This window comes from Choristoneura fumiferana, chromosome 17 (genome assembly GCF_025370935.1).
Source record: "Choristoneura fumiferana chromosome 17, NRCan_CFum_1, whole genome shotgun sequence".
Classification (NCBI taxonomy): Eukaryota; Metazoa; Arthropoda; class Insecta; order Lepidoptera; family Tortricidae; genus Choristoneura; species Choristoneura fumiferana.
Genome location: NC_133488.1, coordinates 4,675,177 through 4,688,766, shown reverse-complemented (window position 1 = coordinate 4,688,766; position 13,590 = coordinate 4,675,177). Strand labels below are relative to the sequence as shown.

Genomic DNA, 13,590 nt, shown 5'->3' with positions numbered 1-13,590 from the left:
TATCTTTGGTAATTGGCGTTGAATAGATTCAAAATACCATTTTAACGGTACAGTCACCATCAGATCTTTCGGAGCGGCCAAGGTGGCCAAAAATATCGGAACATGCACCCTATTATTAAGGTAAGAGCACATGTATCGATATTTTTGATCACCTTGGCCACTCCGAAATATCATTACGGCGACTGTACATGTTTTATATCGTATGTAATTAATTACTCTCACTCACACTTAAACAAGCATGAAGAAAAAGTCTTTACATACATTAAGATCTCGTCTCGATAGCAGTAGCGGTCGATATACTTTCGTTTCAAGATTAAAATAGCTTTTTTTAACTGAACTAAAAAGATAGATAGATGTAGATGTATTTAAAATCATTTCATCGCCAAATTATTGCCAAAAACACTCGTGACTTTACAATGTTCTTTCTTAGAAAAACGAATACCTACAACAGAGTTGTCCAAAAATCATCATCCAGAGTTAGAATAAAAGTTGGACGTACAAAAAGACGCGATATTTGTTGTTCCATCCCTCTCTAACGTATGTAGCCATCTCAGTCAATCGTGTTAGGCGTCAAACAAGTCAAAACCATACCCTTATTGTTAAAAACACCGAGCGTCAATTTGATTTTATTATAATAAATTTATTATAAATATTACAGATGTATTTTATACGCTAGTGGCAGTATGACTCTGGTATTTACGGTATGCGACGGCAGAATATTGCGTACAATATACTAAAAGTATTCCATATAGACTATTTTTTCTTAACCGTGAGCACGTCGAAAAGGTAGCGGGAGCGAGTTTTGTGTCGATAGTGTTTGTATGCAACCGTGCACACTGAGAGCGGCCGGATAAGCGTGGCGGTAGCGTTTTTCACACACAGCTACCGCTTCCCACGTGGTCACTGTTACAGCTCAACAGAAATCGGTCGTCAATATACTATTAACAGTAACCAAAGATCACTACAAACAGAGTAGAGTACTTTACTTGCTTTCCATATCTTTTAGCATTGAGAGTGAGTTAAAAAAATATTATTAATAGACCATTTATTCCATCATTTCACAATTTCCGTAATATAAAATTAAAGTAGGTATTCAGACGAACAATGCTAGTTATTAGGTTTTTGTTGACCTAGAGATCTGCTTGATAAAAGAAAAGACAAAGAAAGAATTAAACCTACTGTTTGCGTTTACATTGTGAAATGTTCCATATGTACTTGTTTTCTGTATTGCTTACTATGTGGTGTACAATAAAAAACCATTGTATTGTAGGTAAGTAAACAAAAACTTTACGTCAGAAATTTCATAAGTTTTGCCATGTGTCAAAGTTTTTTAACCTTCAAAAAGGGGAAGAGGTTCACAATTCGATTTCGATTCGATTCTATTTCGTTAGGTACTAATTTTATTCATTCCAGTTCGGTCGATTGTTACTTTAGTAACTCTAGCAAATCGTGTCAGTCTTCAATCGAATATCTTTGAATTCTACTCCGCTTGTAGCGCCATCTTTTCTATTTTTTAACAAATATAATTACGATATATAATTCAAAGCTCATGCAAGTTCTTACAAAGTAAGTTTACAATTAGGTAAATGAAGTACCATGTAGTTAAGATAAAAATGGATAATGTACTACTAGTTACATTCCAATAGAAACAATAAATGGATAATAAAACTTTCTAAATCGCCTCTCCGTAACTCGGCTCTCCGTCAGCTAATACTAACTAAATTACAAAGTGATGATTAATTGTTTGACATTGTATTATTTTACTAAACGTCATACACGCAAACTTAGCTTGTTATCTCTTTTACATGCGAATGGATCGCTACTTGCGTGAAAGAGAGCGCAAACTTTTTGAGTTGTTCCCGCGTAATGTCATTTTGGTAAAGGTTAGATGTAGATAGGTTTCATACGCGAATAAAGACAGTTATAAGGGTATTGCAGATGCGTTGCCAACCTAGAGGCCTAAGATGGAATACCTCAAGTGCTAGTAATTTCAGTGATTTCGACGTATTTATAGTTAGCTAACATCAGATATGATAATCGGAGTAGCTTAAGTACTTAAAAATATCTGAACACACGTTACCATCCTTGACAAATAACTTCGTGATCGAATATTTTTGAGCACCTCTATTCTGCCTCCTTGTTTGGTGGAGATGACAAGTATACAGCCAGTGGCGTGTATAGCTAGGTAACTAAAGGCCCTGGGGCAAAAAAGAAACTAGGGCCCAACTAAACAAAAAAAAAAATAGTTTGTTCCGTATTCGTCGTGTTCCGAATTCGGCGTACTCCAGATTTATTTTGTCATTTATAATTAGTAAGTCAGCATCCGAGGGGCCTCCTGAGCTTGGGGGCCCCGGGGCTGGTAGCTACGCCACTGTATATATAGCATTCTAACCTAACTCTAGGGCAGCCATAATTAATATCTCTTTTGCATGAGCCATATTTGTGGCTATGCTTCAGTGGGCCCCAGTATGAATTTATTTAGGCTGTCCATATGCAAACATGTTCGGTGATCTCAATAATTATTATGCTAGTTGGGCCATTCATAGAAGCTCGGCGGACCGCAATTTATGTAGGTAGGTATAGCTACTCTAGGGCATCGAAAATCGGTTTTTATTATATGGAGTAAACCGAAAAAACGGTCCTATTCCTTAAATGTGACAGGTGACGTGATAGCTACTGCCAATTCATTCTTAATTTCGTAACCAATTAAAAGCTCGGTTTAACACTGAACCTTCTAAGTCAGCAATATATTTCAAATTATTAATAACTTGTGGACTATCACGTTTAAGAAATAGGGGCGTGTTATTATGAAATGTATACAGGAAATAATGAAGCGCGTACCATTCAACCTATCTACAGCTTACCTTAATATTTAACAGAATGTCGCAACGTCAAAATTAATTAGCTAAATACAAAAGTTCCCATTTCAATGAGGAACGGTCAAAGTTTTCGATACAAACTAAAAAAAATCACTTTACCAGGCATAAACAAAAAGTAAAAAGGCCTACTCCGCTTTCCGACTAGTCACGGACAAGAAGCGAATATTACAGCTGAAATCATTAGGAACAAACAACTGACATGAGCAATCTCCTGAGGACCGTTCGAGAAATCCAAAAAATCTATTCTAACATACTTATCACAGGTTAAAGGGACAAGAGAAATTATTAGTGTTCTCTTAATACAGTACAATGTAGGTACATAAAAAAAAACTAACTTACGATGCACGAGACGTCGTGAAAAATTATAATTAATTTAAATTCTAAGCCCATACAAAGCCCCGGGGGCTGTTGAGATCGATAACTTATGTATATTAACGTTGACTGGCGGGCAAGCGCTGAAGCCGACTATAGATACGAAAAGAGCACAAAAGGCGATATCCCTCGAGCATCCCTGTATACCGATCAGTCCCCATCTCCCAATAACAATACGTGTGACAAAAATACTCAGTTTGCTATGGCGACTGATCGGTTTACTTTACGCCTCGAAAAGTCAACCACACGATCACTCCACCTGTCAAATTACGCATGTCTTTAAGTGAAACATCATTCTTTTGCTCACTTTACTAGCAGTACGTATGCGCTGTTTGACAGTTGGTGCGACCGTCTGGCAGCCCTATTGCCGTCTTCTTGTTCTCTCGATGAACAATCTGTGAAGCCTTTTAGTAACATCCGATGCGATTGGGCTGTCCGTCTCGACTAGATGAAGTTCACTTCCTAATCGGGGAACACGTGCATAATTTTCTCGTTCGTTTCTTAGTCCGTCCTTTCTTTACTTTGCGAGTCAGTAAAGGACAGACTGAGCGACAGGGGAAAATGCGACGTTTTCGTGGAAACATTTCACATGTCATCGAGAAAATAAATGACGGTAGGTAAGCGGCGAGCTAGCGAGCCTCGCCTGACCTTTCATCACGAAGGTTCCAGTTGCCGCTGCGGGTCCATGCTTAATTGACGCTCGTTAGTCACTTCACTAAGGTCCGCGTCCACTAGTCCGCCGGCGCGCGGCCCGGCCGAGTGGACCGCGCGCCTAATCCCACCCGTTCTCCTTCACCATGTGAGCCAGCTCGATTATGAACTTGCCCTCTTTATATTTCTGGCTGGACTCGAAAGCGTGCTCCTGGAATAAAAAAATAGTTATTGAAAAGCGACATACAAATTAGTGAAAATTGCAATGTGCCAAAGAGTAAAAAATGTTTTCGGTTCTTTATTCCTGCCCATGGTGGCTGTAAAACGAGAAAGTACAAAAAAGTGCAGCTACTTTTAATGCTGACCTTACACAGGTATCTACATTGTAGGTGTCCTGCACTCCGACTTCTGGCCGGAAGGTGTGGTCTTCCGTCGCTTTAGGGAAGCAAGGATGAAAATCCCTAATTTTCTTTTTATTATTTGTAATTATTTTGTTTTGTGTTTATTATGTTTTCATGTTTTTAAATTTAAACCGCATGGTATAGGTACAGTCACCAGCATTAATATCTGCTACAGCAGAGCGTGCAAAAATATCTGACAAGTCCTTCCGGCCCAAGAAATCAGAAAAAAGTCTATGCTATATATTAGATATTTATATACATATAGATAGATAGCTAGATATTTATGCACGCTTGTTGTGTCAGATATTGGTGCTGGTGACTGTACCTAAACTGTAATGCTGTAAATTTCTATTGGTTTATAAATAGGTAAACAATTATTTCGTTATGCCATTAAACAAAAAAACACGATAGCTTGCTAAATTGGTGTCTATGTTTGTCTTGTTTAAAGCGAACGTAAGGTCATAAGGTAATTCGGTCAATACAGAACCGTGTTATCAGTCGTGCTAATAACGTCTAAAAGTAACACATAATAATAAATAAATAAAAGTATGGCGCAATCTTTATTCGTCAGGGCATCTTTATCGATATTTAGATCAGGCGTGGCGTGCGAGTCGAGTACGTGTTCGTTAGGTATACTCGTACTCGTGGGTCATTTAATTTGGTAGTTTTTACATCACCTCTATTCCCTTTCCGCGTCATATCCATACCTCGGCTTTCAATTATATAAAATTGCCAGAAGTGACAAGTTACTACAGTCAGGCGCGGCTCACTCCGCGATTTTATTTTCCGCTACAAGTAGATGTCTGGGCCCCCCTAGAGTGTGCTATTCCACTACACGCGCCGCGCGCGGCAGTGTTGCCAATTTAGCGACTTTTGAGTTTGAGTTTAGCGACTCGAGTTTCTAGGTGTTGGCAACACTGCGTGCGAGTGAATACGAGTTATGCGATGGACAGAGAAGCATACAGTAGGCACGATTCTTATGCCTAAACGTCACTTTTGTACGGCAGTGAGGCTTCTGTACTTGTACTATTACTTATTCTGTGCTACAATGTAAATATATGTTCGACCTTCGATGTCGCCTGTGCGTACTCACGTATTTCCAGCCCAGCATAGTCTTGCAGCAGTCGCAGTAGATGTCTGCGACGGCGTGCAGCCCGGTCAGCAGCACGCGCTCCTCCGCCGGCCCGCACCCGACGTTCACACTGCAGGACAAACAGACATATAGGTAGTGCCTAGGGCTGCCACCTCTTCGGGTTTGACCCGGAGTATACGGGGCGGTGACGGTGACAGCAAGAAAGACAGCCGACCTCACGGCGATGATTCAAAATTGTCTGTTGATTTACGATGGGTTCAGTTATTTAAAGTCACCTCAACCTTCACCGAACTGACCAAAAAAAATGTTTTTTTTTTCAATCCCTATAAGCAATGCTTTTGTAGAACGCGTCTTTTCTTTAATGGGAAATTAGTGGATAGACGAGCGAAACTGCTTGTTAGTTGACATGGTAAAGGCAGAGTTAATTGTAAAGATTAATTACAAATATGAACTGCCAAGAATTTTTGAAGTTTTTGAAGAAACCTGAGCAAGAAGAGATGCTTAAACAATCCCTTCAGAATAAAACATATAGTTTTAAGTGTCAAGCTGGCCCAATTCAACCTAGCACTAGCTAGGTCATTTATATTTTTATAAATACAATAAATTAATTAAATAATTTATTGTTTTATTTAAGTAAAAAAAATAATTCTAAAATCTCCGGGTGTACTGGTTTTGAAAACTAGTGCCACGAGGGTTGAAGTGAATGTTTATACAAACAGCTACAAAAATAATTAAAAATAGGTACCTAACTGATTGCACAAAAAGAGAATAATTAAATGAAAGAGTAAATGTCAAAACGCAGCTGTCATTACATGACACGTTCTTGTGTGCGTGACTTCAACTCTGGTGGCACTATAGGTAGTGATTTGTTTGCGAAATATTCAACTTTAAAGTGCAAATTTTAATTAAAATCAAGCGTCCCCCCCCCCTCCCCGTCTAAAGTCTAAACCGGTGGGTGGAAAAATTAAAAAAAAAATCAGGATGGTAGTAAGTATATCAAACTTTCAAGGAAAACTATAACGGCTAAGTTTGCTTGAGAATTATTAGTAGTTTAAGAGTAAATAGCAGCCTAAGGTATAAAATATACCTAAACTATGGTAGATTCCGTATAAAATACGAAATCCTTAGAAAAATATCACTTAATTTTTTCGTAATGGCTACGGAACCCTATTTCGGGCCTGTCCGACACGCTCTTGGCCGGTTTTTATTAGTTCTGTGGTATTGAGCTAGATTTTGCTTATGGCAACATAGTCATTTAAAATTGAAGGGTCCACGGAAAGAACATGTCTAGTCACCTTTTTTTAAAATTGAGATTTTAATATCAAAATGTAGAGCTCACAAAGTACTATGACTACCACTGAATTAAATAATCTGAAAACAATATAAAATCGTTTTTTTATCTTTTAAATAAATGGTAACCATAGTAATTTTTCGTGATGACTAACTTTCAAACCGCTATAACTCAAAAAGTTGCTTAGGTGACTAGACACGTTCTGTCCGTGGACCCTTCAATTGAAGTCTGTGTCACAAACGACTCGAGTTTGCATGCAACGCAATGCAATATGCATCCATATGATAATACTCACACTGAATTGAAGAGATACGCGCGCCCCTGGCTGCCTTGAAACGACTGGAAAATGAAAATTGGACAAGATATAACATTGTATTTTAAGCACCAGTGAGTATATAATTACACAAAGCGCTTTATGACGGGAGCTATTTACTTTGTCTTTGAGTTACTTTTTCTGGTAATTTTCGTACAGGGCTAGTTTCAAGAAAATTACCATTTCACCGCTTGTCATATTTTTCGACGAAACGAAGACGTGGGTCACCATCTCCTGTCATATTAAGTGCTATACAAATTAACTATGTATATTAAAATATACTATCTACATATATTTATAATTAGATTTGAAATTTGGATGTTCGGGATAGTGCTAGAGAAGAAGTATGAAGAGATATGTTTTAAATTAAAATAAAAATGAATTGATCGTGGAAAGGTTTTGGTAAAACATTTGCAAGTGTAAGTATGCAAAGTCAATCTAAGAACAAAGTTGCAAAAAAAAGTCACGTATTGACAATAAGGCTTCTTATAATTTCTAAACTATAAGTATGCAATGAGTTTACCGGGTAGCATACCGATCATTTACCTCTTCTCTAAGTATTTAATGCACCTTCGCCAAAAAGCGAAACACAGTGGTAATTTATCATCAAAATGGATAAAATTAGAGTTCAACCAAGTTAAATAAAGGTAAAGTATTCAAACATGTTTGCGAAACAAAAACAAACAAAGAATGAAGCTGAAAGTTTTCTGTTTGGCGAATTCGGAGGGGATCTTTCTGAATTGAAATTGCATGGCATTCATAAAAGATTCCCGCCTACAGTTTTGTTTTTTGCTGACAGAGAGAATGAGCAAACATTACAGCATGCATATAAATAACAGGTAACTTTCGACATCTTTTCATTTTAACTATTTTCGCGTCAATGTTTTTTGCGATCAACTCATATTGTTAATCATCAAGATAATGAATGATGTCGACAAGTAGGTACAATCAAAGAAACTAGGATATATATAGTCGTGGTAACTAAGTGGTTTGACCTATTTGTGAAATTACATTCAATTGGATATTTACCATGACCTTTACTTTTCCAAGAACTGCAATTCTGCTAAAATAGTTTTCTAGTTTCGATTTTTGTAAAAATCGCTCGTTATTAACACGCATGCGTTTGCCGTCAGCGTTTGGGTGCGCAAACTATGCGCGGCAGGATACCGCGATCCGCTCTCTCGCTTTCCCGCGGGAATCCCGCCATATATATATTGCTCTACCTAACCTACGCTACTACTATCATTTCAGAACTGTTAAGCGCGTTTCAGACAGTTTTAACCAACATCCTAACAGGGGTGACCTTGCTGGTTGCTATCCATGTAGAGTCTACTACTTGTAGACAGCAATTGTAAACAAAATTATAACTTGCCCTTCAACGTCCTTAGCAGCCGGGTGCGTGTTGTTAACCGACTCGCTACTGATTCGCTAGCGTGTTGACGCGTGGTTGTAAACTGTTTAGCCGAAACACAATCCGTGGTTGTAACCCATGTTCCACCCAAACTCTGTTGGGATGCCTGGTTTATGATGCTGGTCTGGAACGGGCTTTAGAATGTTCAACTGTGGTCAATCCACTAGGCACGCGACTTCTTTCAGCGCTTCTCAACCGTCTCATTTCCCTGGGCACTTTTCTTACGAATTGGTTTCTGATTTTTATGTCGTTCTCGATTGTTTATTAGAGTTCCTGGATCTGTAATTCTACCAGATAGCTAAAAAACTGTATCAGAATCTTTGGCCATTTTTACAGAAAAGTGGCCACAAAAATGAGACGATTGAAACGCTCGAGAGACTTCTTCCACCAACAATGATTTACAAAGGTTACCTTAGATATAAGCTCGTCATGGCTGGCCAGGTGCGCGCGGCAGTGTATGCAGCTGTATGTCCGGTGCGCCGGCGGCAGGTACGCCTGGAATGTTTTGACCGGCGCCCGCGCCGCCGGGCCGCCGTCGCCTGCCACGGCACGATTAGTCAGCCCCTCACGCATGAGTGCCTGCTAGCTACCAACACAAACGCCGTTAGCCTACGGTCCGGGGTCGTACCAGTGATTCTTAAGTTCCTAACTGTTGGTCACAGGGGTAAGTAAGAAGGGCCACGGTTTTTTTTTACCGGATTTCCAAGATGGCTACAATCTTGAACGCCACACTCGAGACTCGACGAACAGTTCGAGGTCACAAATATAATGTATGTACTTAAAACTGATCAATATTTAACAACTTTTCAATAAAAAAAATCTGGACAAATCATGCCAGATAAAGTCAGGATGAAAGGTTAATAGTTCGGATATGAACGGAGAAATCCGGACGAACTCTAGCCACGATTGAAATTCTATCCCTTTCTTATAATGTAAACCCTACGCGTCAAAATAGGATTAGAATCTCGCGTGTGTCGTCCAGCATTTTGTCTATGGGCTTAGCTAGTCTCGTCAATGGGCGGGGAGGTTATTCGTGTTCAATAATTCAGCTAAAAGGAGACTGGATGCTGGGTCATCACATCACTACAACGTTAAGAACCACTGTCCTAGAGATGTGTCGAAACACTTAAGCAGGCCTCAATCTCCTTTGATGCTGTCGGTTACGTTGATCTACTGTTTATCTAGAAGAAATGTAAGCGTTCTGTGACACTGCAGGCAATTGACTGAGCAACGGGAGACCAAGACCTTAGCGTGTTGTTTCTACGGACCGTGGGACCCTAGCTTTGGGCGTGGGTCCGAGTGCACTACAGAACAACATGGGTTTCGCATTAATATGACGTTTTTTTATGAGTAGTTATGTTCACTGTGGGGTATTAGGTTTCTTGGGATTACAATTAAGCAGAAAGTGTCGAGGTTCATGAAGCTGATCCTTGACTGGCTTGTTCAATGGACCCGGGGATGCCAATATGTCGCCAACGCTTCTCCGTGCTCGTTACATACGTCACATTGTACACAGAAACTAACTTGAGTTATTGCTTTCTGCCAAGGTTCATGCGGCGCATTCTTCTAGCGCCCAATTTTCAATATCAACTTCTGAGTTTGCTTTTGGAAAAAGGCTCACGAATGGTTAGCGTTGGTAACTTTACTACTTATTTTTTAGTCAAATAATAAAATGGGCCTGGGTCGGCCACGTGTGCCGACGACACGACGAACGGTGGAGCAAGCGCGTTCTGGAGTGGAGACCCCGGCTAGGGAAAAGAAATGTGGGCAGACCGCCTGCTCGTTGGTCCGATGACATAGTGGAGACAGCAGGACCGGTCTGGAAGAGAGAGACGGACAGTCGATCCGGGTGGAGAAAGGCTGGAGAAGCGTATGCCCAACGGTGGGCGAAAACGCGCTCTGAAGAAGAAGAAGAAGAAGAATAATATAGAGACAAACGACTATGTAAATATTAAACTGTAAACCTATGAATTAGGATGCATTAGAGAGAACTGTTTTAAAACGAAATAAAGATGTTTGAATTAAATGTTGTTCGTTCGTAGTGCACATCGGGCGACATCGTAACAGCACTCATGCGATATTACAATTAAATAACAAATAAGTGATGAAAAATTTCATTAAATGTGAGAAATATCGCGCCAGATGCAGTCGATAATCGACCACTTGGTCCAATCGTAACACCCCCACAATATAACGGTAACGATATTTCTCGTACCGTATAAATGGCCCTTTATAAAACACAAAAAAAAAACAAGTGCAAAAAATAACTTTTACAAACTTTATCGCTCTGAATTATACAAAAGCTTTTAAGTATTCTGTCTAGATTCTTTAATTATAAAATTGATTTCTGCACTTCAAACCAAGTAAGAACGTTACACAAAAATGATTGATATTTTTTACTTTCTCAAAAGTCTCTGAGAGTAGGTAATTCATCAAAAACTAACTAGGTACTGAAGTGTAAACGTTGATAGAAATAAACAAGTATCAAACGAGTTTGATTGATTTCAAAAATAAACAGTGAGAAACTATTTATTTTATTTCTAAGAAGTTATTTTTTTTCCGTTACCCAACGTTATGAACTTATGTTATAAATATTCTTGTTTATTGTTTTTGAGGGATTTCGTCTAGGGTGCAGTCCAGCTGAATATTTAAACAATATGAATTAATTATTCGATATTTTAGGTAAAATTTTTTGGGCTGCACATTGACCTTCCTTCGCCTCTAGCTAACAGATACTTCAACTCATCCTGACGCGTAGCGCTATAGGCCGTAGCGTGCGGACTACATTCTAAATGCAATGTGATTGCCATCTGCCGACTGTTCATATGTACATCCTCCTTTCCAGTTCTGCACTCTATCTGCGATTGAAATGTATGGATAGTCAGTAATTGCAGTTACATTGCAGTTGGAATGCAGTCCGTTTGTCAAATCCAACGTGTGCATGTTAGTAAAGTTAGTGCCCAAGGCCTGCACTAGCTGCGCGGCTAATCCGAAATTCGAAGTTCGTGTCATTTGGTCCCTATGACACGTATGCTATTTAATACGAGAGTGAGAGGGACGGTACGATACGAACGTCGATTTTCGAATTTCGGAGGAGGCCCTCTGGCGCGGGTGCAGGTATCCGTCGCACGCGACGTGTGCAGTTAGCGCTGCTGATACTATTTTCCAATAGGCTTCCACCCGCTCCGTGCAAACCGCGTCAGCGACGTAGCGTAGGCCCTTAGCGTAGAGTCTGTCAAGCGAGTCATATCCTTAGAAAAACGTGGCACTTTTAATTTTTTTTTGAGATTTCAAAACTGATAAATACGCTAAAAACTATAATAATAATAATAATCTTTATTTATCTGTCATAAAAATACAATGTTAACATATATTAAAAGGGACAAATAACACACAATTACCCTCAAATAGCATAATTCCTGTGTTTCAGGTGTGTTTGATTATTTAAGTACATGGTGGCTCACAAACTGAAGTAGGCTTGTAGTTTTCACCGTATTATTAGTGTCGACAATTTAAAGATTTTTGAAAGTGCCGCCTTTGTCAAAGGAAACGACTCGCTTGACAGACTGTAGTTCTGTGGCGGTAAAGGTGTGTACAGACCTGCCTGCCGCGAGCAGCAAGCGCCCGCCGCCCACATGAGCCGCGCTCCCCGCCGGTCACCTGCCGCGCGCGCCCGCGCACCGCGCCGCGCGCCACCCACGCACCGCCAGCCTCTGTAACGCAAGAAAAAAAATGTTAAAGCAAAATGGATATAGTAGATTGTACAACAAGAGCATAAAACGAGCCATTTCACCCGAGAAGTTCATATAGCCACCCGAGCCGGAAAGGTGAGGGTGGATAGACACGTCGAGGGGAAAATTGGTTTAATGCTCGAGTTTTACACTCTGGTTTTCACTTCGATTGAGAGGAAATTAAACAGCACCAGTGGAAACAATTGTTAACTTACTAGGTACCTTTTATTTTTCATACATTGCTATATGTATATATAATTTTAAATTTTTAGTTTTATTTATTCATTTTGATTGATTTAATTAATGTTTAGTTTCACATAAAATCAAAATAATTAAAAAAATATATTGAAACTTTTTTGTTTGTGGCTGTTGACACCTGATTACCTTGGTCTTAGAAAAAGATTTTAATTTTTTCACAAGAGCATAACAATGAATTTTATGTCGCCTAGATCCAGCATAAATGGCAACTTTACGAGCATGAGTAGTGAAAAGTTTATTTTGCAAGTAGGTCGCAAAGGGCTCTTTTACATGTCACGTTTTATACCAGCGCTTTCGGAAAGTTAGGGTTGGTTCAGAAAACTAGGGTTACTCCCTACCTAATGGAAAACAGTGTGTCGTGGGGAACAACGAACATGCAGCAATACAGCATAAGAGCAATGTCGGTACACACGTGACAGTACACTCGCACTATACACGCAGACATAATTTGACTGCTTGCCAATACCTTTTGCTCTACGAGGTTATCGGAAGAGCTAAGGATCGTCAAACCCACTTCCCCGAAATGTACTTCTTTAAGAAGGACCATTTTTTCGCACGCTGAACTATCTCAAAAAAACCGGCCAAGAGCGTGTCGGACACGCCCAAAATAGGGTTCCGTAGCCATTACGAAAAAAATAAGTAATATTTTTCTAAGGATTTCGTATTTTATACGGAATCTTCCAAGTTTAGGTATATTTTATACCTTAGGCTGCTATTTACTCATAAACTACTAATAATTCTCAAGCAAACTTAGCCGTTATAGTTTTCCTTGAAAGTTTGATAAACTTACTACCTTCCTGATTTTTTTCAAATTTTTCCACTCACCAGTTTAGATTTTAGAGGGGGGCGGACGCTCGATTTTTATGAAAATTTGCACTTTAAAGTTGAATATTTCGCAAACACATCACTGAATCGAAAAATCGTCTTAGCAACCCCCTAATGGTTTTAAAAGACCTATCCAACGATACCCCACACTATAGGGTTGGATGAGAAAAAAAAATCAACCCACACTACGTCTATGGAGGTACGAAAAATTGAATTTTATTGTACCATTTTGATAGTTTACTTATATATCCGTACAAAAATACAGCTTTCTAGCATTGATAGTCCCTGAGCGAAGCCGCGGACAGACAGACAGACAGACATGGCGAAACTATAAGGGTTTTTGCCATTTTGGCTCCGGAACCCTA

At 39.4% G+C, this 13,590-nt stretch overlaps 1 protein-coding gene across 3 annotated transcripts; it reads right to left on the bottom strand.

Moving 5' to 3' along the window:
* Window positions 1-362: 362 nt before the first annotated feature.
* LOC141436824 (protein yippee-like) lies at window positions 363-12,130 on the bottom strand. Of its 3 annotated transcripts, none has more exons than XM_074099902.1 (5): window positions 12,012-12,130; window positions 8,823-8,950; window positions 6,983-7,026; window positions 5,397-5,505; window positions 363-4,113 (listed from the first exon to the last, which is right to left on the bottom strand). In XM_074099902.1, the coding sequence occupies exons 1-5, from the start codon at window positions 12,046-12,048 to the stop codon at window positions 4,024-4,026; spliced, it is 408 nt and encodes a 135-aa protein (XP_073956003.1). In that variant the 5' UTR covers window positions 12,049-12,130; the 3' UTR covers window positions 363-4,023. The 3 variants fall into 3 exon arrangements, with proteins under 3 accessions (XP_073956003.1, XP_073956004.1, XP_073956005.1); XM_074099903.1 differs by having other exon boundaries at window positions 8,823-8,997; window positions 12,012-12,103; XM_074099904.1 differs by having other exon boundaries at window positions 8,823-8,993; window positions 12,012-12,096.
* Window positions 12,131-13,590: the final 1,460 nt, after the last annotated feature.

Bases quoted from the DNA above. Each gene is read 5' to 3' on its own strand.
- LOC141436824 (XM_074099902.1), bottom strand. From the start codon at position 12,048: ATGTGGGCGGCGGGCGCTTGCTGCTCGCGGCAGGCAG. The intron at 8,951-12,011 runs GTCTGTACACAC...GTGCCGTGGCAG, and splicing joins TTGCTGCTCGCGGCAGGCAG to GCGACGGCGGCCCGGCGGCG. The intron at 4,114-5,396 runs GTGAGTACGCAC...TTTTTATTCCAG, and splicing joins CTATGCTGGGCTGGAAATAC to GAGCACGCTTTCGAGTCCAG.